General features: G+C 30.6%; 1 protein-coding gene across 8 annotated transcripts in view; it reads right to left on the reverse strand.

Annotated features, from left to right (window-relative positions):
- Positions 1-24,795, reverse strand: part of LOC139485936 (FERM and PDZ domain-containing protein 4-like) — a 95,096-nt gene that overhangs the window by 9,846 nt on the left and 60,455 nt on the right. For 2 of the 8 annotated variants that reach the window (XM_071270611.1, XM_071270612.1), the window contains exons 9-21: positions 23,373-23,504; positions 22,861-22,980; positions 21,312-21,445; positions 19,543-19,762; positions 18,966-19,043; positions 17,628-17,732; positions 17,150-17,285; positions 10,080-10,276; positions 8,428-8,908; positions 6,116-6,301; positions 5,133-5,228; positions 2,513-3,870; positions 198-224 (exon numbers count right to left, since the gene is read on the reverse strand). In XM_071270611.1, coding sequence (XP_071126712.1) covers positions 198-224; positions 2,513-3,870; positions 5,133-5,228; positions 6,116-6,301; positions 8,428-8,908; positions 10,080-10,276; positions 17,150-17,285; positions 17,628-17,732; positions 18,966-19,043; positions 19,543-19,762; positions 21,312-21,445; positions 22,861-22,980; positions 23,373-23,504 — 3,270 coding nt within the window. The remainder of the gene's footprint in view (positions 1-197; positions 225-2,512; positions 3,871-5,132; positions 5,229-6,115; positions 6,302-8,427; positions 8,909-10,079; positions 10,277-17,149; positions 17,286-17,627; positions 17,733-18,965; positions 19,044-19,542; positions 19,763-21,311; positions 21,446-22,860; positions 22,981-23,372; positions 23,505-24,795) is intronic. The other 6 variants (XM_071270617.1, XM_071270615.1, XM_071270614.1 and 3 more) reach the window with 4 other exon arrangements.

Here is a 24,795-nt window from a genome sequence, read left to right on the forward strand (position 1 = left end):
CAATTCACAAACTGCATGGAATGTTAAAATATAAAATTCCAAAAACATTTAATTACAGGTATATAAAAACATATTTAGCATGCAAGGATGTTTGACAATTTTTTATTTTTGCAGAACTGTACATGGTATTTACACACACAGTGATGACACGTCACACAAACATGTGTCTGGGACAGAAGCATGAGCTAGCTACTGACCTTTTTATCGAGGGGGTATGTATAATGCTGGAATATAAGAATCGTCAATATTCAAATACAACATCACATGATGAACGACAAGTATGAAAACCACATTATATATATTCACAGATTTTAAAAATAAGAATGAAGATGTGGTATTTTTGCCAATGAGACAACTTTCAACAAAATGATATGGATGTAAGCATCTTTTTTAACTTTTTTTTTAAACTCTGAAAATTTGTTTATTCTAAATAAATCTTGTAAATGAAAATGTTAAAATAAACATTTAAAGAATTTATCCAGATGACAATCATGAACGTAAGGCAATGAGCCAATAGGAATTGGCCAAGTGAGCTATAAAGCTCAACCTCAGAAATAAGTTTCAAAATCATAACTATTTTGAGAATCTTAAAATTTCCAAAAATTAGCAAACTTTTTAGGATTTTTTTTGTGCAAATCCTTAAACCATCTGCTTTCAATCTTATTACAGCTAATTTCCTAATGCATGTAGAACAAAACTTTGGTTAGCTTGCTTGCTTTGTTTGTATATTGTACAATCATTAGAATAACACCCAATTAAATTCAAATATGATATATACAGGTAAAACTATGCCTATATAAATTGTTTAAAGATGTCAATCTTATTTACAAAGCTTGAATAAACAGTTATACAAACCAAGCAAGCAAGCCAACCAAAGTTTTGTTCTACAGGCATTAGGAAATTAGCTGTAATGCAATAATTTTGTCAATAAACTGAAGAGAACCTGCTAAAAACTGTTTGCTATCCAAGTCCTTATATCTATAACGGAATAGACAAAAACCCATGATATCTATAACGGAATAGACAAAAACCCATGATATCTATAACGGAATAGACAAAAACCCATGATATCTATAACGGAATAGACAAAAAACCATGATATCTATAACGGAATAGACAAAAACCTGTGAACAAATAAATGTGGATTTCATCTCTATTTGTGCATGAATATATGATGATATAAACAATGTACATTCAAATTAAAATTGTGATAATGTGCTAGTTCATTCACACTCAGTTTATTTCATAACATGTATACATGATATCTGCATGCATCCAAACAGTAGTCATGCAAGGAAAAAACTATATAATAACTGATTTATTTTCAAGTTAAGAAGATTATATTATGCATTTACAACTTTTGATTTAAATATTTCCTCATCAAATGACGTAATAGACTAGTTTTTTATCTAAAATATTCTGATTTAATTTTGTAATATTGTGCGGGAATATTTTTATTCAATATTTGCATGGTTTTTCTCAGAGAAAAGAGGATCGACCTTTTTGACTTTTCAAGCACTGATGTTTTATCATTTTTGTTACTTTACTATTGGTCAAAAATATTTAGTTGATACCTTATCATCAGAAGTACAACTGCTGTACACAAAATTGAATTTTTTACTGCTACTTCAAAAAAGAAATCTTTCTTTTCTTCTCAAATTTATATGAATACAATAATTCAACATAAAAAAGAAATAACATTTCTGTCCTGATTCAAATGCTTTAACGCTATTTGCACTAGGAATTCAATTTTCAAAGTAAAATTAGTACGGAATATATTTAGTGATGAAATTCACAAATAAAACAAGACTAATATGAGATAAACAAATATTATGAACACGCGTGACCACCTCATGTCAACATACCCAATTGCCGATTCTTGCACATGAATCAAATTTTAAATCTACCAGGATTTGCTGTAACTGTAGGAATTATATTGATGAAAAAAAATTGGTGATTTTTAAAAATAAAATCATAGAAATATTTATTGTCAAAAGGGAGATAATTCAATTGTGTCTTTCATGCAAACACAACCTGATACACATCATGCAAGTGTGACAACTTATTTTTATTCAAAAATATCTATTCATTTCATAATTTAAATTATGTTCTTCATGAAATTTGTTTGATTTTAAAACTTGAAACAGTTCAGATTTTTCATAATTGTCAGTCTAAAGGGAGACAATTCTAACGTCCAAAACAACATAAAATTGTGATGGCATAAAAATAAATGTATCAAGAGTTATTTGATTCAGTTATTTCACACTGGTGAGAACTAAATATGACTTTCCACTAAACTAAATTAAATTGTCTGCAGACAACAGTGAATATTCCATGCCTACTTTGAAATTAAACAAGCACTTTAAATTATAAAATTTTAAAAAATAGCTGAATTTATACTATACTTTTTAAGCCTAAAAGCAAAGCATTTCTAATTCCTTTCTATTCTTTCCTGTCATATCTTAATTATCAAATTATAAAACATTTTGAGGACTAAAATAGATAACCTTACCTGTACTGATAGTGTGGAATGAGGTTTGAATGTTGATCTTGGCAAAGTCAATGTGCCTAAGACCTGAGGAACTTTCTTGGCACTTTCTTCACATTCCTTTGATGAATTTGACTGTCCACTTTCAGTTTCTGATTTATTTTTTCTGGTATCTAAAGAATCCAGTGAGTTAGATCTACGTTTGAGCCAGTTGAATGTAAAAGAATTTGAACGTTTTAACGGACTACTTGATTCACTACCAGCAGTTTCTGTGGTCATATCTGTTGAAGTAATAGATGATTTTCTCTGTTTAGTATCATCTGATTTACTCAATAAATAATCACGATAAGATTTTAATTTTGCTTTCAGAGAGGCGAAATTATCTCCTCCTGGTTTATCAGAAGACTTATCATCGTCTTTTTTCGGTATAATGTCAAATGAATGAGTTCGTCTCAAATGACGAGAATATTTTGAATTTTCAGATTTTTCAGGACTTTTGGATTCCTCCTGTTTCTTAACAGGATCGGCAGGTCTATTTTTCTTTGGTGAAATATAAATAGGTCCAGGTTTTTTAGGGGGAAGTTCAACATTTTTACCAACACTTAGTTGACTATTTAAATGCACCTGAAATGAATTGCTCCTAGCAATTTTCTTAGTTTGAATCACTTCCTTTTCATCTGGCGGTGAACTGAGAACTTCAAATGAAGCACTCTTCCCCAAACGTAATGACGAAGTCCGTCTAAATTTCATATCACTCTCAGACACATTACCAAAACTTGGCATGGATTGAAGAAGAATATTTAGTTTTTCTGACACTGTTGCAGGTGATTCAAAATCCTTCACAAGATTTGGAGCAGTCAGTAATGTTTTCGGCGGTGTAATATTTTTATCACATGACTTGGGACTACTTTCAGTCTTTAATTCAGACTGTGTTAATGACTCATTAAATGATCGAAGACTAGAAACATCAAGAGAACTAGATCTTCTATGTGAGTAACGCTTTTTCGTACTATCTGAATGATTTGAGTCTGACATTTCACTATCTACAGGAGGGACTATCTTTATTTCGTCAATAGATTCCGACACTTCACCAGGTGGCGGAGGAATCACTAATGAATTCAAAAGTTCGTCAGATGAGATCAATGAATCAGCACCATTATACATTTGTGAATCATCATCCTCAAAATGAAACTGTAAAGAGTCTGCAAGATCGTGAGAAGAATCATCGGTCATGCATGAATCGGGTGGGGGTGGGATCATCATGGAGGCGATAAATGAATCGATGTCGTCATCCAGGAAATCTGGATTGTCTCCCATGCTGGCTGATCTCTCCACTAAGGCAGGATGATGTGGCTTTTTACTTTCAGTATCTTTCCTTACATCTATTAATAAACATTAGAATTTGTTTTAAATATCAATAGGAATATGGAAAATTTAACAAGATGCTCTCAGTTATTCTTTCTTTGTTTTTGTTTATTTGAGTGATGTATTGTATAATTTTTTGGCATAAGTTGCTTGATGATGTTTGAAACTGGAAGCAAGGCTTGATTACTCTTTAAAAATATCTATATAAAAAAATAACAATACATCAACTATGAATCTTTGTACATGTACATTTGTATTGACAAATATTATTATTATACTGTATATATACATAATGTCACTATAATAACAAATTCATATTCGTATTGTACTACAATCTGGGATTATATTGAAATATTTCCTCTACAATGACTCCAAAGATTTTCTTTTTACTGCATAGGTAACCAGTTTATACCCAGCCTTTCAGAGCAAGTGTGAGTATTTATAGTACAGGTATTCTTTATTTGTAGCAGTTAAATGTCACTTTTTACCAAGTTTGTATCAACTGATGCTAACTTCAAAATGAAGTTTAAAAATTTCACCAATTTTCAATTTTCAATTTTCAATTTCAATTCATACAATTTCATTGTACCAATAATATGGTTTACTTTACAGCATTGACAAATATAACATGTATTAATGTGATACAGTCATGAACCCTGATTTAAATGATATGATATTCCACAAATTAATGTTTTAGCTCTCATATTGTTCCAACTCTTGGTCATCTTTTTGATAATTGTTTGGAGAACAGAAAATTCATACTTCAAAATCTTTGGTTTGACACAATTATGGTTCAAACTAGAAACTACCTACATTTTAGGCAATGTCTGATTTCTTTTTCAAATATATGTGTTTAACATGCACTGCGTACAGCATTGTTGGTTATTTCATGGCTGCCAGTTTTTACTGTTAGAAGAATCTTGAGTACCCTGAGAGAACCATGACCTTCTACTTGAAAACTGGTCTCTATGAGACTAAAGTGTGAGAGCTTACCAATAGTTTGTTTTATTGTACTTTCAATTGCCTTCAAGATTACCATTCACAGCGGACAAAATCTTAAGAGCAGGAGACATATTTGAGTGTAAAAGAGTCAGAGTTTTTTTTTGTTTTTTTTGTTTTATCTTTTTGTAATATTATTCCAATAGAAAAACAAATTGTATTATAAATGTATGTTAAAAAACTTACGCTGAATAATGTGTTAAAAAAATCCTGAAATTAATTAAATTTTCAAAATAAAAGGAGGTAAAATAAGAAGGGTGGTCTGAACAAAATTAATTACCATAACCAATGGGTAAACTGGAGGTAAGTGATGGCTGCCAGGTTGTCACGGTTTCATCTTGCTCATGTGACGTGGGAGGTGGTAACAAGGTTAAATCTGTCAAATAAAATGTTGTTTGGGTAAAGCATTAAAGGTTAAACAGGTTAGTGAAAAAAATAAAGTAAGTAATAACAAATTAATAACAAATTAATAAAAGATGGCAGACAGGGAGGGTGCAGTCTCCATCTTTCTGTAAGGTTTTCTTTCCTTTCATAAAATCTGTTTTCCTTTAATTTAGCTTTTCCAATCCATGTACAACACTATTTTTTTTCTCTTTCGAACTATCCTTTCATCTTTATACCCTGCATTGGATAATTATTTTTTTCTGTCTATCTTTTTCACTTGCTTTTGGTACCCTGACTAAATCTTGAAAATGTATTGGTGTATTCACACATTTTTCTTTTCTTCATTGTATATGTACAAATGTATATATATATACAAAATAAACCTGTGTTTTAGGTTAAAAATTTAATTTCAGTTATTTTTAAGATCATATTGTCTTTTCCGCTATTCATTTTTTTAAAGCTCAAATACATCTATGGTTTTCCCAGCAAGAGTTAAACACAAAAGGGATTGCAAAATCATGAATTTTTGTCTCTTGAACTATGACAACTCTATATTTATGCAACTAAAGAGGACAAATGCTCTTTTCTTCAATAAACCAAAATACTTGACTCTAATGGTTACTAGGTACAAATATTTTGAAATAATCAAATTTTTAGCTAAAAATGTTGTGCATCGTCTAAATTGCAATAAGTAAAAACATTGCTTGTTGTTAAAAAGAGTCAAAGAATTTCCTCTAGTTGTTAACAAATTTCATGCAATTGTCATTAAAACAACCTCCATGCAATTTAAAATTAAATGAAAAATTTACATGCATTTTAAAATCAAGGTTTACTGAACAAGGGAACTTTGGAGGAGGAGGAGTTAAATCAACATTATACCTATAATATCAGGATCTATAAATAACTTTCTTTCTGAGAACATTCTTGGATCTAAGATTCCGTCTTGTATTCCAGCAGGAATCTTGTCAGGACTCAGTAGACCAAAGCTAGAAGCTATAACCTGGAAGTCGGTCTCTGACCTTGGCAGTTCATCTGGATTGTGGATACCAAAACTTAACCCATCAACTGTAAAAGAAAAGTAATGACTTAGATGTCGTTTTATCAATATACATAAAACAATATGATTTATTGTTGGTTGCTTAATGTCCAGTGGAAAATATTTCATGCATGTTAAATAATCTGCAATAAGAAATTAATTGTAAAGGATTTTCATACAACTTAAGATGGAGATTCTTGAGGTTTTGTATTGCTTTGTGTCTTTTATCTTAACTTTATTTCTAATGAAAGGATAGCAAATAAAGCATAATTTATCAATAAGGTTACAAATTCATTTGATTCGTCTTCAAAATATACAGGAATAGACCTAAGAAACATACTACATGAATTATAATTGTTTGTAAATGTTTAAATAATATATAAGTGCTTATTAAATATATTGTCTCATAAAATTATGAAAATCACACCCGTAGCAAGGGGGTTCGAGGGTTCGTACATCCCCACCGCTTGAAAACAAATAAGCACAGTTAAACTAGACGTTCTGTTTGATTGTAACTGTTAAATTTGAGTATGATTGTATCAAAACCACTCCTAAGAAATTTCTGGCTACGGGCCTGAAAAATAGTTTAAAATTTTATCTTTAAAGGCTTTTTGGACTCAAAAAGTAATTTTGACAGTTGCATTACCGAATTATGAAGTTCTAGTACATGAGGAAACATTGTTTCTACAGGAGAAAATAAATCTATAAATGTGTTTGATAAAACAGTTTAGGAAAAATGTTTCCTATTTCGTATGACGGTCAAAAATGAAAAATAAATAAATAAATTAAAGCACATAAATGATAAGTTCATTATTTATTTTATAATTAAATGCTTGAAATAGTTGCTGCAAGTTTCAGTGAATAATATTTTAGTGTTTGGTGCATAAAAATCTAAACATTTCTATATCATAAATTTTTGTTGTTAGTAAATAATGCCAAATGGCAAATGGTATTAAAAATATAAAATAAAATCTTGTAAATACTCAAAAGGGTTAATTGTAAAATCAAATTATATTGTATATTTATATGTCAAGCAAATACCATCCCAAAATAAAAAAAATATAAAACCAAACCAAACCAAAACCAAGCAAACAAAGGGAGGAATGTTGCACAAGCTTTTTCAACAGCAGTATTGAGCAAAATGTAATATTGAGCAAAATATCCTAACAGTGGTACTGATGTTGACACACAATCAATGTTATGTGTTCAATACTCTAAGCAAAGTCTGATACTATCATATCCCAACCATAGTTTTCAGATATATATGTTTTTCTTCAAAATATTTTTCTGTGAAGTATTTTAGATAATTTTATTGTTCTATAATTTCTGAATTATCAATCAATTTAAATCTGATTGTTGCATATTAAATTACTGTGGATTCATTCATTTTCATGGATATCAATTTTCGAGGATTGAGGATAACTTTCTTTTGTGGATATTTGATTTCGTGGTTTTGACAATCTTACATACAAAGCCTATAGAAAATTTGTAATTTTGTTGAATATTAGAATTTGTGGTTCACCTGTACCAACGAACCAACGAAATTTGATATCTGACAAATAACAATGAATCAACAGCACTTTTTAGACATATACATTTGGAGGTAATCATGAATAACAAGCATCAAATCATGACTTGATAGATATAGGAAGATGTGGTGTGAGTGCCAATGAGACAACTCTCCATCCAAATAACAATTTAAAAAAAAGTAAACCATTATAGGTCAATGTATGGCCTTCAACACGGGATCTTGGCTCACACTGAACAACGACGCTTGCAGGAGGTAAAAATACAAAACTTATATTAATCCAAAAATATAAGAAATGAATTATTATGCAGTTTAATCTTTATTTCTTATCTTTTCTTTAATCCCAATAATGCCAAAAGGGGAGATAAAAATGCAAAAAAAATATATATAAATATGCAAAATAAGCTTGCAAAACCAACACCTTTATTTATATAATGATAAAACTGTGAGATATATGTGTCTGTTTAAATATGACATTTTCTTGTCAATTAGTAGCAACAAGCAGGTGATGTATATTCTAATGTCATCAATCATTAATTTAACTTGAGTTTTACAACCCCATCCAATCAAAATTTCACTTACTTAAAAAATGAGACATTAGAATAAAGTTAGTATATATGTACTCACACCACAAAACACCCATATTAGTAGCTTCCACGAGTCTACCTTTTTCTGGACTACTCGACGGATGACCCCAACTATCACTGTCGCTATCCACGCTCTCAACATCCCCTGGATGAGAATCAGGGGGACCTAACTCTCCAATGACGATTTTCTTTTCACTTTCTACTCCACTGTCGGTATCAGAAAGTTCGTCACTGCTCGGTGGTTTAATTTCAGAAGACTCAAACAGGCTTCCATTCTGATAACCTTGATCTATCGATTCATCGGATTTCTTCGGAATTTTATCGCTAACTATTGGACTGGTTTCCTCCCCTGGACGTTTTAATTTATTTGTATAATGTATTAATGTATCTTGTTCCTTTCCAATCATTATAACACTTTTATTTTTAGGTTTGTCGTCTTTCTGAACATTGTTATTTTCACTGTCGTCTTGAACAAGGGAGATAATTCCTGTATCCATAGGACCATTTTCTTTATTTTCTCCCTGTAAATACAATGCAAATATTAATATGATTTTAATTCAATGATAAATGTTTAATTCTGAGCTGTTTTACAGTCTTTTAATCTTTCCCCAGGGTGAAAAACATTTCAAAGAATCATCCTTTATTTTCAGATTAAAATTAATTTGCATACAAACATTCTAAACTTTCAAAATTGGTGTGTTTGGAAGATAGCAGCCATCTGTAAATCTTTTTCCTTAATAACTGACCAAATATTTATTGTAAATGCAAATTCCATTTTCTATTTTTGAAGCTGTTAGTCTGAGTTTGAATTATCTCCCTTTGGATAGAAACCATCGGTAAACAAGACTGATACTTTTACAATATTTATCTGCAGGAAAATGTTATCTTTTACACTTAACCCTTTCCTCCATAATGACGCTTTATGACTCCACCCCCTTTATTCCATAATGATGCCTAATTTGACAACTGTGTAGTACCTCAGTTGAAACGCTTTGACTACAAAGTGTCTGCATCAGACTTAATAAAATTTGTATCCAATATGAAAAGGCATATCATAGGAATATTCGACTTAAATTTATTTGATGAAATATTTTTTTTGCAATGAATTAAAACTTTAAAACATATTTATAACATTTTTTGAAAAATCCTATGCGAATCAAGCATGCAAAAAAAATATTTCAATGGAGGAAACGGTTAAGCTGTAGAGTGTTAGCTTTTCAGTTACCATTAAAGGACCTACCAAGGATTTGTTCATATTTGTAGGTACTAATTTTCAAAAGTTGAAGAAAAAGTAATTTCATGAATACCTTAAATTTTGTTGGGAATGACCAATTCTACATACAAGCCTAAAAGTTTTTTGTATTATGCTGAACACCTGAATTTGAAGTTTCATCTATACCCATGAAATCTACAAGAGGGTCTGAATGGGGGGGGGGGGGGTTCAGTTATTCTGTAAACATTTAATTTTCACCCCTTTTTTCTCTAATCTTCAAAAAATTAACCCCTTTATTTCTCTAATCTTCAAAAAATTAGACGACGCAATTCTCTAATTTTTTTGCCCGTTATTCTCTTATCTTCATTTTTTAAGGGCATTATTCTTTAATCATTTAACCCCATCCAAACCCTAGTTCCCAATGCAAATATCATTACAATATAAGTAATGACAAATATACAATAAACATGTGTCTTTACCTCTATACCCAAATCTTCTTTTATTTGTTTGATGTATTCTTGACTTTCTTCATAGTTTGGTGGACCTCGTCTACAATCAACCACCCTCTGGTTTTCTGTGATTTCACTATCTTCTATACCTATTACCTGAGAGACAATGTCTTCTGGGTAACTCCAAGGAGCTGCTATAACACGATGCTTACTGGTATAAACTGGTACTAAAATGTAAAGTATAAAATTATCAGTTACTAATTCTAAGATTAAATTTACTCCTGTTAGAAAAAAAAATAATATGGCAGTATCTTTTTACACAATTGTCTGATTGAACTATTTAACTAGTCACGGTCCGACTCACCAGCAAAGCATTTTTTCTGAATAAACTAAAGCACCTGAGTTCATCTTAATTTTGGTAGGGTTTATAATGCTCAGTCTTGAGTATTCTGACTAAATTTTTGTAAACTCTTGTTTGTACTTTCTTTTCGACATCGATCGACCAGGTGCTGTTGGTCTTTCTTTGAATTATAGGTATTTATAGGCCTGTTGATTCATGATATTATCAAAGTATTCTCTGGACTTGTTCAATAGTTTGCAAATTTTTTATTACTTTTGCCTTCAAACAAATCATCCATTTCATTAGGGGATTCTAATTTGTATTATGTATTTATGGGAAACCATTGAAAGGTATATTTTTAAGATTGATTGAATTTATGTTGATAATGATAATGCGTAACGTCCAGTGACTATTTTTAACGAAGACCATTTTTTTTTTAACCTATAGTGGTCTTAAGGTTAATTTTTGTTATGGTTTGGTTACTGTCTCATTAATGTTATTAAGGAGGGGGGATATGAGGGGTGCTGATCCCGAAATCCCGGGCTTAAAAACATTAAATCCTGAAATCCTGGGCTTAAAAACACGAAATTCCGAGGTCCCGAAATTTGAAAAAAAGAATTCCAGGATCAAGAGAGGGTCACTCCCGAAATCCCCAGCTTAACAACACCCGACCCGGAGTCCTGAAAAAAGTCCTATCCCCCCTCATTAAGAGCCCTCAACTCTTTTTATTCATCATTAGGTTGCTCATTTCTATCAAAATTTTAAAGTGTGTTACAGTCATGCATTTGTCCTTCACAAAACATTCTTAATAAATCGATAAACAAAATTAACCCCAATACAATACATTAATGTTACAAGTCAACACATGCACGTTATTGCACACAGCTGCATTTAATATGCAAATTAAGTCTTTGAACTTTTGAAATGACTAATTAATCTATATTACCCTATTTACGATAATGAACAATACCTATATTTTAGAATTTCCTTTAATGTTATCCAGTTAGCCTAATGAGTGACACAATGTTATGGTCAAAGCTATAAACAGATTAAAAACTTTGGAACATAAAGAGATTATAGGCGATTTGTCTTAAATTCAGGGCCAAGTAATAACAATTCTTTTTCATTTCCTTCAATATGATTTAATGACTAATGCCTTATTTTTTTTCGGTAATAATGTAATCTTTACTTTATTCATTCATTTTTTTGTTTGTTTACAAACATTTCAATTGGATTATATTTGTAAATCCCACAAATACTCACTTAACAAATTTATCATTGATTATAGAGTTTTAAATCATTTTATAAATAAATTGGTATTTATGTTGACAATTGTAGATTTTTTGTTAATAATATCAATGTTCAATTGTAACAAATTGTTAAATATGCCTAATGTTCAGTGCCCAATCGAAGACTTTGTGAGACCTTCATAGGTAGTCAAGGTTGATAAAAACACCCCCTAGTGTACTCTTACACCTAACAAAGAAGGAAAAAAATAAATGATATAAATTTAATTTACTTTGGCCTCAAATATTTCAAAATCCTTTGTACAATAGTCTATAATTTCTTAAAGTAAATAAACAAGTATTGTGTCATATAAATATGACATATTAATATTCAATGAAAACATATTTCATTGATAAGATAGGTGGCCATGTAAACTTTAAGGTGGTCCTATGTAAATATGTACATAAGACAGAAGAACAATATTGAAATTCTTAAAAGGTATATACAGTGCATAGTCTTGACCTTAAGATATCCCTAGAGAAACAAGAATGTGTCCACAGTACACGGATGCCCCACTCCCACTATCATTTTCTATGTTTAGTGGACCGTGAAATTGGAATAAATTCTCTAATTTGGCATTAAAATTAGAATGATCTAATCAAAGGGAACATGTATACTAAGTTTCAAGTCGATTGGACTTCTACTTTATCAAAAACTACCTTGACCAAAAACTTTAACCTGAAATTTGCACTATCATTTTCTATGTTCAGTAAACCATAAAATTGGGGTCAAAACTATAATTTGGCATTTAAATTAGAAAGATCATACCATAGGGCACATGTATACTAACTTTCAAGTTGATTGGACTTCAACTTCATCAAAAACTACCTTGACCAAAAACTTTAACCTGAAATTTGCACTATCATTTTCTATGTTCAGTGAACCATAAAATTGGGGTCAAAACTATAATTTGGCATTTAAATTAGAAAGATCATATCATAAGGCACATGTATACTAAGTTTCAAGTTGATTGGACTTCAACTTCATCAAAAACTACCTTGACCAAAAACTTTAACCTGAAGTGGGACAGGCGGACGAACGAACGAACAGACACACAGACAGACAGACAGACGGATGGACGAACGGACGCACAGACCAGAAAACATAATGCCCCTCTACTATCGTAGGTGGGGCATAAAAAGTTCAGTGGAATTGCACTTGAATACCACTGATATTCCATTGCAAGTCACACAGGAATTCCAGTGATTTTTAGTGGAATAAATTGGCAATTCAGGTCCAAATAATCTCAGTGGAAATGAAATATGCCAATTCTAATACAACTGTATACCAAATATCATTGACTTGCCATTACTGGTCCTTAACACTACCCCCCCCCCCCCCCCCAAACAGTGAGCCTAGGTGTTTGTTTTTTTTTGTCATGGCAAGCAAGTACTTATATCTTTGTCATAGATGACTACTGCTGTATCCTTTTTTTTGGTCACATTTCTGTTTTTTTCCTGTATTGAGAAATCCCTGAAATCCAACGACTGGTTTCAGTAATTAAGCAGAATTTGCTAAACCCTTAGGAGCACCACCGAAGACTTTTTTACTTTTTTTTTTGTAATGTGTTTATTTGCAAAAACTACATTTATAAAATCCTTAGTTTTCTTCCTAGTGTTTTGTAAAATTTTATTTGGCTTTTCATCCGTTTTTCCTTTTTTGGCCAGTGTTGTCTGCTTTTATTGCACTGAAAAATTTTTACTGCTCCTTTTGTACCTTTCCCCCCTCTTTATAAAAAATCCTCTTTTCAACATTTAAAGTAAAAAGTTATCATCAACCACTCACTTATTTCTTTTTTTAAATTTCATTTCAACAATACAATAGGAATACATCATCACAATAAGTTCATTATTCAAATTTATAGCATACTTAGAAAAAAATCGTTTGCATTAATTCCACTGGAAGTTCTCGATTGATATAATGAATTCTCAATCTTACTTGAACTGACTTGACAAAAGTCTGAAGGCACATTTTAGACAGATCAATGCATATTTGATGAGAAATCAGAAATGTTTTATGCAATCTATGACAGCTATCCATTTCTTTATTTACATTCTGACAGCTAAGTAAAAAAATCAATTTCTAACCTACAGATCTTATTTCTGTTAAAAGAAACCTACTTTTGAATCTCAAATGGGATGAATTATCCTGTTTTTCAATTGTCAATTGAGTTTCAATTTCTGAATAAAAACTGTCTAAGGTGATTGAAAGTGGGTGAACTATTTTACATTCCAACAAGAATGTGTCCCAAGTACACTGATGCCCCATCCGCACTATCAATTTCTATGTTTAGTGGACCGTAAAAATGGGATTAAATCTCTAATTTGGCATTAAAATTAGAAAGATCATATCGTAGGGAACATGTTTACTAAGTTTCAAGTTGATTGGACTTCAACTTCTTCAAAAACTACCTCGACCAAAATCTTTAACCTGAAGAGGGATGGATGGACGGACGAACAAACGAACGGAAAACATAATGCCCATAAATGGGGCATAAAAATCCATGTGTTAACCATAAATTTAGCTCCAAATGTGTAGGGTGGGTGCCTTCCCTTAATCTCGCTTCTAATCTTAAATTGGCATTTAAATTGCACACTTTTGCATCAAATATTTAACATTATATCAAAAATATATTTTGGACACTGCATATTTTTCTTCTTAGGTAGACAAATGGCATACAACTCAAACTGACCTTTACAATATAGGTCAAGGCCATTAAATGTTCTATGATAATATATCATAGCTATAACAAGATGACTTACAGTTCAATTTCATTTCAACAATAACCGACCTTTTATCAATTGAGTAACTGTACAAACAAGACGTGATGAAATGCAAATATCGGAAATAATTTACAGCTCTCTAATAGCAAGAAAATAACAAATTTCATCAATAATATATCAAAATTGATGAATTTATCTATAACCTACCAATCCTTTTTTTTAATCCATTACCAAATATTCCAATTTAGAAATATTTATTATTAAAACAAAAATATCATTTTTTTTCGATTCAGCAATATTTAATTCAAGATGATTGGCTTGTAGGAGTTATTGCACGCTACATTACAGCTAGCGACACATTTTATACGGAACTAAAATTTCAATTTTCTTCACGATCATCAATTATCAAATCCAATTACAAGATTTTCAAGAATTCCATAAAAAAACCCAACTGCAATTGCTAATAATTTAAGCATACAAAATAAAATTAATATTGTAACAGAATTTAGAAATTTAATCAAAATAAATTGTTTCCCAATTTGTGTTGTATAATAAATTTTTTTCATCAAAATTATAATGAACGTTAAAAGTGTGATGAAAAACATAATTTCATATTCTGTTAATTTACGTCAAAACATGGAGCTTAATCCATCACAATTTCGCCTAATTTAGAAGACAATAATTGGAACCTTATCTATCATTATTACAAGAACGAAACAACTTTGCAGTGCCTTCAAAATAAAAAAAACATTGTTGGGCCTTAGCAAAAAAATCATTGTCATTAGGTAAACGTGTATTAATAATCTAAAAAAATGTCCCCCCCCCCCTATTCCAGAACAAAAATGTTCACCGTTTCATCCTAGATAAATAACATTATTTGCTTATAAGACACCTGTATTTCTCTATGTACTTATAAAAGTGGACCACACATTGTCGTTTTCACTAATTGAGATTAAGGATATTTTCATTAATCTGTTTAAATCTGCTTAATTATGGCAATTAAAACATAAAATATGTTTGAAGAACTAGTATTTGCATGAAAATATAAGTGAATCAACACGATAAATTAAGCATCAGGCCATATATACCAAATTAAATTCCTGTTTGTCATACTCAGTGCCAAAATTTATTTTTATTACAAATAAATACATGTTCCCCTTTGTCCCCTAATTTTCAATGATACAAAAAAAAAAAAAAAAAATGTACTCTGAATTATAAAATCTTAGGTACAAAACAAATTCAATTTAGAAATATATATGTTTACACTTTCACACAAAAAAGCAAAAGTACAAAAAAAAATCAAATTAGCAAAGTCTAATCCTATTTATTACAGTTTATAGGAATGGAAATATATCGTTTAGTTCTATTTCTACGCAGACATGTCAATTTCAATTTCAAAATCTTAAAAAAGATCTGAAATTGATTATAGGGCAGAAAAGTACAAATTTTGATCTATTTCTCAAATCAAATCAAAAGCTTTATTTAAAGTCGACATGTCACGAAAACAATAACATAAGCTATTTCTACTCCAAATATAAACTTAGTGACCTGCCAATCTGAGGAGAACTTGTAACGATTTCAAATGTATTCAATTTGTGGTAGATCTATTACGTTATGTAATTTGCACTTTCTTTTCAGGAGAAATTAATAAATCAACCTATTAACAAATATAACAGGAACATAACACAGTTTGGCAGAATTAAGTCATCCTTTTATAAAACACTGCAAATCAGTATGTATGCAATAATAGATAAGCTTAACAGTGTTTTCATTTTCCAAAAAAAAATTTCAACAAAATTGCGATTTTTTCTCTTCATAATTTTGCTTGATGTTAATATCATTATAAAGCATTATTTATCTAGGTACGTTTGTTTACAATTATTTCCTCTCATAAACAGTATCTACTGTCTTTAAATCTCATCAGATATAATTAATGGTTGCAATTTTGAAAGCTAAATTGCTGGAATAATTCAATAAGTTTTGGTCAGTGATTCAATTCTCTGAATTATATGTATAAAAGCAGAGTGGGTGTATGGCAGTGCATCAACAACACAATGTAAAAGGGTCTGGATGGGGGGTCTGTTATTCTGTAAACATTTAATTTTCATCCCTTTTTTCTCTAATCTTCAAACAAATAAACCCTTTTTTCTCTACTCTTCAAAAAATTAACCCATTTTTCTCTAATCTTCATTTTTTTGCCTGTTATTCTCTAATCTTCATTTTTTAAGGGCATTATTCTTTAATCATTTAACCCCATCCAAACCCTCATGTAACCAAAGTAGACAACCTACAGTTCAGCATAGTCTTTGACAATAGATGAATTGTCCAATTATTATAATTATTTTACAATTCATCAAACAGGTTTTCCTTTAAGAGTAAAATAAATCTCTTTTATAGACAATTTAACGGAGAACAATAAAACATGGTTTAAAATTCATAATTTGAAATGTGAAATTAACTAGAATGTTTTAAAACTTAAAACTAATTTTAAAAGATTACACATAATTTATGCAGGTTTGATACAACATTAGAATGTTATACGAATAAACTTTCAAGAGAATTATTCCCCTTTAAAGCTGCAAGTTTTAAACGAAATTTCTTTAGGGAGATGTTACTGCTAGACTGGGGACAGGGTAGGCACTCACTTTAGTATCTGCCTATTCTCTGTACTTAATGTCCTCCTCTGCACCATAACTCATGGTGGTGCTCCTAAGAAAGGAGGCTTACATACATTAAGGGACATAACTCACCTAAAGGATCAGCAGTTTGTTTGCTGGCTGGTTTCTCGGACAAACTTTTCTGAGGATCAACAAATATTCTGTAGTAACCTTCCACCATTGTGACGAAGTTCTGAGTATCTTGCTTCAACAGTCCTATGTTTAGTGTCTGACAAAGATATTTCATATTTTTTTTTTATTTTTTTTTTTTCATAACAATTTTATAATTGATTTGGGATCAGTTTGTTTACTACCGTCTTATAGAAAAAGAAAAATTCTTAAGAAATTGAAATTCTTTTATTCATATTTTTTCTATACTCATAGAATCAACCAAAAGTGATATATGTTAAATCATAATGAACGCACACCATTTCTAAATTATACTTTTGAATTAAATAATTTCAGTATTTTTTTTCTTCTAATTAATAATAATAATTATTAAACTTTTATAGATTTGACAAGTTTGAAATTACATTACTATGTATAAGAATGATATCAGTGTGATTCTAACCTTTTGTTCATCTCCACTCATTGAAAGTTCCACTTTTTGCATATTTTCTTTCTCTTTAGCTACTTTCACTTTCTTTAACTTTTCAAAATCAGCCAACAAAGAAAGCTAAAATACAAATAAATAATTTACACCGACATTCTATAAAGTGACATCTTTTAAAAATCAAAGCATGGAAGTGCTAAAAGACAGCTACTGTCTTTGACTTTTCAAAATCAGAAAAGAAAGTAAATTCATGTGCATATACAGGTACAAGTAAAATATTTATACGACTATCCAATTGATGACATATTTTTATGAAACTGAACAATAGTTGCTGTCTGCCAATTTGTAATTGGAGTTTATTTTGCAGTTAATCCTTGATTTATTATTTTAACACAATTACCATTTTTCTGAATTTTGATTTTAATTAAATACATGTAAATTATTTACTCTGTCATTCAAAGGATGACACATATCTTTATGAAAACTGAACAATAGCATGAATAGGTGCTGTCTGCCAATTTTTAATTGAGTTGACTTTGTAGTTAATCCTGAATCAACTAGATGACACAATCACCATATTCTTATTACTCTTCAATTTGATTTTAATTAAGATAAGTTTAGTTAAATATCTTTTTAAATCTAACAAGTTATCTATTTCATAAAAAATTAGATTAAATAGTTTCAAGAAAAACATTAAAGTTGCTACTGAAATAATAAATGAAATTAACTAATTAGTTTTGGTAGACATCATCTATTATCACAATTATTTAAACTTGGTCAAATATCAATTATCTAAAAATAACAAGATTTTTTCAAAGAGCATTATACAGTATAGTTTTCTGCTCCCATAGAACCATAGAAGCCCCAGTTTTAGTCTAAGCATCCCCTTTCTTAAGATAGGAATCTTAGAACTTGTTCTTAATTTGAGAAATAATTTGGAAGTCTCTGATTGCCATAGGGGACTAGAATATAGTTCAAGTTGCCAAGAAACTAGATGGACATCAATGACAAATACAACTATATAAGGTCACAAAGCTTCTTCTATTATGTAATAAACAACCTGCTTCCACAATTTTGCCATAAAATTATGTGTAGAAATTTTGTGTATTTATGTTTTTAATTGACACATTCTTGACAGTAGTATATGTTTATATTATTTATATGTAAACATATGTTCTCAACAATATCTTAATTAATAAATTATTAATTGATTCCTTCTTTCATAAAAGTATTTCTACAGTATTTGATAAAGTGTTGTTTTAGTCACAAAAGATAATTACGTTTAATACTCTTAATTAATTGACACCTGTCAGTGTATTTATATAAATGCTATGCTGTCCATTATTGTACACTTACACTGTAATTTTTTATGTTGGTAATAAGACTAATCCCAGATTTTGGTCCTACAAGTACCATAGCTTCCGTCTTCTTATCCTGAAATACACAAATATTAAATCAAATCTTTTATCAGAAACACAAGATGCTGTTTGATTTTAATGTATTAATTTAGTTGTTGAATAGATAATACGTAAACACAAAACTTTCAACCCCGCCATATATTTGCATCTGTACCAAGCCTTTCTTAGTCTTGTATGTTTTTTAATCTAGTTCATTTATATGTTTAAGATTTAAGTGTGACATACTTTTTTTTGTTAAGAGACCAGCTGATTTTCTCGCTGTGTTGAAGACCCATTGGTGGCATTCTACAGTTATCTACTCCTTGGTCAGGTTGTTGTCTCTTTGACACATTTCCCATTTACTCTCTCAATTTTATTACACATGTTGTTTTCTTGATTATAAAATAAATAATCCAAAGAAAGTACTTATGATTGAAAATTAACTTTTCCTGAAATCCATAACAATTTCTGTTCATTTTTAAACAAGTTGCAAGTCTCCTATATACATTTTGTCAATAAAACTTTGAGACACCTACCAGCAGAGTTACCATAAAAACACGACTACCAAATGTTTTCTGTTCACTGACTATTTTCATGTAATGTAGTTTTGCTTGCAGTGCTGTCAAGTGTTTCTGTCCCGGTGCTGTAAGATTCTGATTCATTTTCATCTGCTGAGTCAGCAATTTTCTTAAATCTTTTCCTTTCATTGTTGATCTCTCAAAAACAGGAACAAATTTTTCTAAACCACATTCTTTCCTGAAATTTAATAAAATTTTGTTATGGAAAATATACAAATGAACATTACTGACAGATATAAGAATGGTGTGATTTTGATGCGAATGATACTCATTAAACCCTTTCTCCAAACCACCAAAGTCACACAATTTATTTAAATCCATTTGCATACTGTAGATTCACTTTATCTGTTTTCAGTGGCGGATCCAGAACTTTTCCTAAAGGGGGGGGGGGCTGACTGACCTAAGGGGGGCCCACTCCAGTCATGCATCAGTGATTCCCTATATAATCAACCAAATTTTTCCCATGAAAGGGGGGGGGGGCCTGGATCCGCCTATGGTTTTTAAGGGTTTCTTTGGTATAGGTGAACCACAAAATTAAAAGTTTAAATGAAAGCTGACATCTGTAAGTATTTGACTACAAAACAATATATGTATTCATGATCCGAAATTTTATTTTGATATTCAAGAGTACTTTTGTCCCAGCTAATGTCAAACCATAGAAATTTTCTAAAAAAATAGATTTAAAAAGTGCAAAGACGATAATAAACAAAAGCATCAAAACTGCACACATTATTCCCAAATGAATTATTTATTTGTTCTAAAAGTACAATATAACGCCTCTCAAATAAATCACTAAATTTATTGCACTTTTATTTATACCAATTCATTTACTCCAACTTTGTTCTAATTACTAACACTTTCCCCAGATCCCATTCCACTAATTCAATTTACAAATTCCAGCAAAGAGAAGCAATGATATCATTTGAAGCATTTTTCATTCCAACAATGCACTTTGTGTTATGTAACATAAGTAATAAATATACATGGTCCTTATAACACTATGTTGATTTGTTCAGATTAAGGAAGCTTGTCAATGTATTGGTTTGAGCCTTTTTGATGAAGGTAAATCCCGAAAAGCCCTTCGACCCCGCAAAATATTAAAGTGTTTTTTTTTCTCTCATTTACTAGCACTCGATTAATACCATTACTGGTGGACTGTTAGACCTTAGTCTCTGAGGGTATGAATACCATTGATGGTGGACTGTTAGACCTTAGTCCCTGAAGGTATAATTACCATTGATGGTTGCACAGAGTATCAATACCACTGCTGGTAGGCTGCTAGTCAGTGCTTTGGAACATTTTACAAAAACATGGTTCCAAGGTTCTAACTCCCAAGGTTAAGTTGACCTAAAAGCTGTTCTCCTAATGCTAATTATGCAAGTTAAATGATTAGTTGGCTTGCTTGCTTTGTTTGTATTAATGTTTGTTCAAGCATTCTATAAATTAAGATTGACATCTGCAAACAGTAGAAGTAAGCACTGAGATAAACCTGTATATAGGTAGGTTTGATTATTTGATAATGTACATTCAAGTTTAAATTTAATGTATACAAGTTTAAATCTGCATTTATATATTGTTTTGGGATGTCAATCTCAATTACAATGCTTTGGATAACAGCTGTCAATGAAATTGGCTATTCTGCTAAGGTTCTGTTGGTAATAAGATGTAATGGTAAAACATGTTTCAAACTGAAGGAGTTTTTCATAATATAAAAGCCCATCACTTACTCAATAGCTTTGAGATTGATTTTCCCAGATGCATTGCTAGACATGGCATGTTGCTGGATTTGTAAAGCTGCCAGTTTTAATATGGTATCACCCTTCAAATCAGGGAATCTGTCGTTTACTACATCATTGCAACACTGAAAAAAAGAAAATCATGATTAAATCTAAAATATTTGTCTTTAAGGTATTTATTTGGAAATCATGATTAAATCCAAGATATACTTTTATGTATTTGTCTTTTTTAGTTTTTTTGATTCTTTAGTTGTTTCACATCTAAACTTTGGTAGTTATACCTATTAGTTTCTTTTGTATTTTGTATGTCTATCTTTGACCGATAGAGTGGGTCTCATTGGGGTCTAAGCGTGACGCGGGATTGCCGATTTTTTGTAAGCGTGACACGTGAAAGTCAAATTATTGTGGCGTGAAAACGGGAAATGAGGTCTTGCGGGACCCGGGAAATGACAAAAAAATGAGAATTGCTTACATACATAGTGTAAGCGGGATCCGGGAATCTGACAAAACAGTAAGCGGGATCCGGGATTGGAACCCCCCAATGAGACCCCCGATAGAAAGTGCAAATTGATGAAATTACACAAAATAATATGCTGTATTAGTAAAATTTAGATTGCATTTTGTTGGTGTTTGCAAGAAACAGCATGCAACAAGGTTATTATTAAACTATTGTTGATAACCAAATGACAGAAAAACTGTTTTACTAAATTTCCAGTGATATTTCCTTTGTTTTAAACTTTTCCATTATAAAAAATTGATAGTACAAAAAGAAATTACTTCTTTAAGTTTAAAATAGCATTAATTTAAATTTCTTCCCTTCTCTAATTTCATTTTTAGATTGAATGTGTCAAGTTGTCTTGGTTTTTAGATAACTTCAAAATACAGCCTTTAAAAATTGAATTTTTCCAATTAAATAACAAGAAATTTTGGCACTGTGAACATAAATGCATATTAAAAGTCAAACGCTCTTAGAACAAATCCATTTGATTTTCAAGCAATTTATTGTTTAAAATTTGCATAACACTTTAGTGTCTGAAATTGTCAGAACTGACAAGTAGGTTTGTAAATGACTGTCTGAATAGAATTTGTCTTGATCTAAAACTGCTTTAAACGGATTTAAAATTCCAGTTAAAATTTTTACATTTAAATCTAACTCAATTCGTCTTTTCAGAATCTAAAGGACTGATAGGTAATCTCATTGTTCGTACACCAAAATGAAAATAATGTTACATCATTGGTTAAATTTCCATTGTTTAGAACGTTTTAAACCAATCACGTTTTGGTGTACATTTTGGGTATATTACCCAGCATGCATTAGATTCTGAAACAGCAATCGAATTGCTTTACATTTTTTCTTCAAATAGTTTTATTCCTTTACTTTGCATGAGGGGAGGGAGTTATTTTAATATAGGCACTTTTCATGCATGATTTTAACAGAGAACTCGAAGTTGTAAATGTTAGAATTTTAAATTTCAATCTCCCTTTTATACAACTGATGTTCAGCCTCGACTGACCTGAAAAACAAAGACAGGCAACTTACCTGAAGGTAAAAATACTCGAAGGCTACAGGGTCTTCCTTAAGCAGGTCATAGGGGTCACGAGGGACAAACATTACACGGAATAGGCAACGAAAATGGCGAGCACCAGGTTTAGATGCAATCTAAAAATAAAGTCATACATTATTATTTCATTTTTCTGCAAGCAATATATTATTTGGATTTTTGTTTTTTATGTTATTTTTTTGTTATTTCTCTGTAATCATTAGTATTCAAAAAGTAATTTATGGAATGACTGTACTGTACTGTACTCTTAATATTTGCAGACATAAATCAGTTATTTTACTGTCATAAATCAAATTTTCTGACAACACATTAGAGTAATTGGGAAAGGTTTGCCATTAAGGTAGAGAATCTTTAAATTTGCAGACATCTATCAAACTTTAAATGCCACAATTCACAAATTGAGTTTTCCAACAACACATTATAGTTATATTTTAGAGGGTAACATAATTATTTATAACATGTATGGTAGTGAAATCTATAAATAATTTACCTCAGCTAAAGTTTCATGTTCTTGCAGCAGTGTTACACGATTTGGCATATGACTTTTAATGTTTAATAGCACCAAGTTGAAATGTTGGACTTTCTTTATACTCAGCTTTTCTTGTAATGAATAAACTACATCCTGGAATAGAATAAGGGGAGATAATTAGCTACAAGTTGAATATTATACATGTATAACAATAAGGTTCACAAATAAACGTATTTGTAATTAGCAGTCACCTAAATAAAGAAATTAGATTTTGTGTTGCTGTCCAAATTAACAAATAGATGCTTTTTTTTTCTTCTTTGCCTTATCAAAGCAATTACTATATACACAATGGATGTGGTATGATTGCCAATAAAATGACTTTCCACCAGAGACCAAATGAAGTTCAAGTTAGCAACTCTTGCTTTTAGCATCCTTAAAAAAATCTTTGAATATCAAGGATCATACTATATTATAGAAATTACTTTAAATTCTAAACCTTCATACACTGCTCATTACTGTCTAAAATGGATGAAACCTTTTGTACCAAACACTGGTTTTGTTGCATTTTAAAAATTTTGTTTTTCACAAATTACGAATCTTGACTTTCACTTGTGTAGGTCATATAAATGCTATATTTTATATAGATATAGTAAGATGTGGTGTGAGTGCCAATGAGACAACTCTCCATCCAAATAACAATTTAAAAAAAGTAAACTATTATAGGTCAATGTACGGCCTTCAACACGGAGCCTTGGCTCACACCGAACAACAAGCTATAAAGGGCCCCAAAATTACTAGTGTAAAACCATTCAAATGGGAAAACCAATGTCTAATCCATATTTAAAAAAAGAAAAAAAAAAGAGAAATGAGAAACACGTATTAATTACATAAACAAACGACAACTACTGTACATCAGATTCCTATAGTTTGATATAGAACCTAAAACATTCCTAATGTAAAAAATTCCAATATTGCTGACAGAGCAAATATCGTCTCTAACAAAATAATATTAAATATTCATCGATCAGTGAAGAACCCCTCAGCTGAGTAATACAACTTTTAACCTTTAACCTAGAATAAAGATTAAAATGAACGGAAACAATCTATCTGAGAACTAGAAAGATTAATATGTGTAAAACTTTATAGCTTGTTGTTCGGTGTGAGCCAAGGCTCCGTGTTGAAGGCCGTACTTTAACCTATAATGGTTTACTTTTTTAAATTGTTATTTGGATGGAGAGTTGTCTCATTGGCACTCACACCACATCTGCCTTTATCTATCTAAGCATATAACTATTGAATATCTTCAATCTGAACTGACAATCCATACAGTTCCCGGACCATGTTATTCTTCCGAAAAACTCATCAAGATATATAAGTACGAGAATAAATTTAATCTACACGATGATAACAAAGCTAGAGGAGTACCAAATGTCATTCAACATCA

Source organism: Mytilus edulis, chromosome 8 (assembly GCF_963676685.1).
Source record: "Mytilus edulis chromosome 8, xbMytEdul2.2, whole genome shotgun sequence".
In the NCBI taxonomy this organism is placed as follows: Eukaryota; Metazoa; Mollusca; class Bivalvia; order Mytilida; family Mytilidae; genus Mytilus; species Mytilus edulis.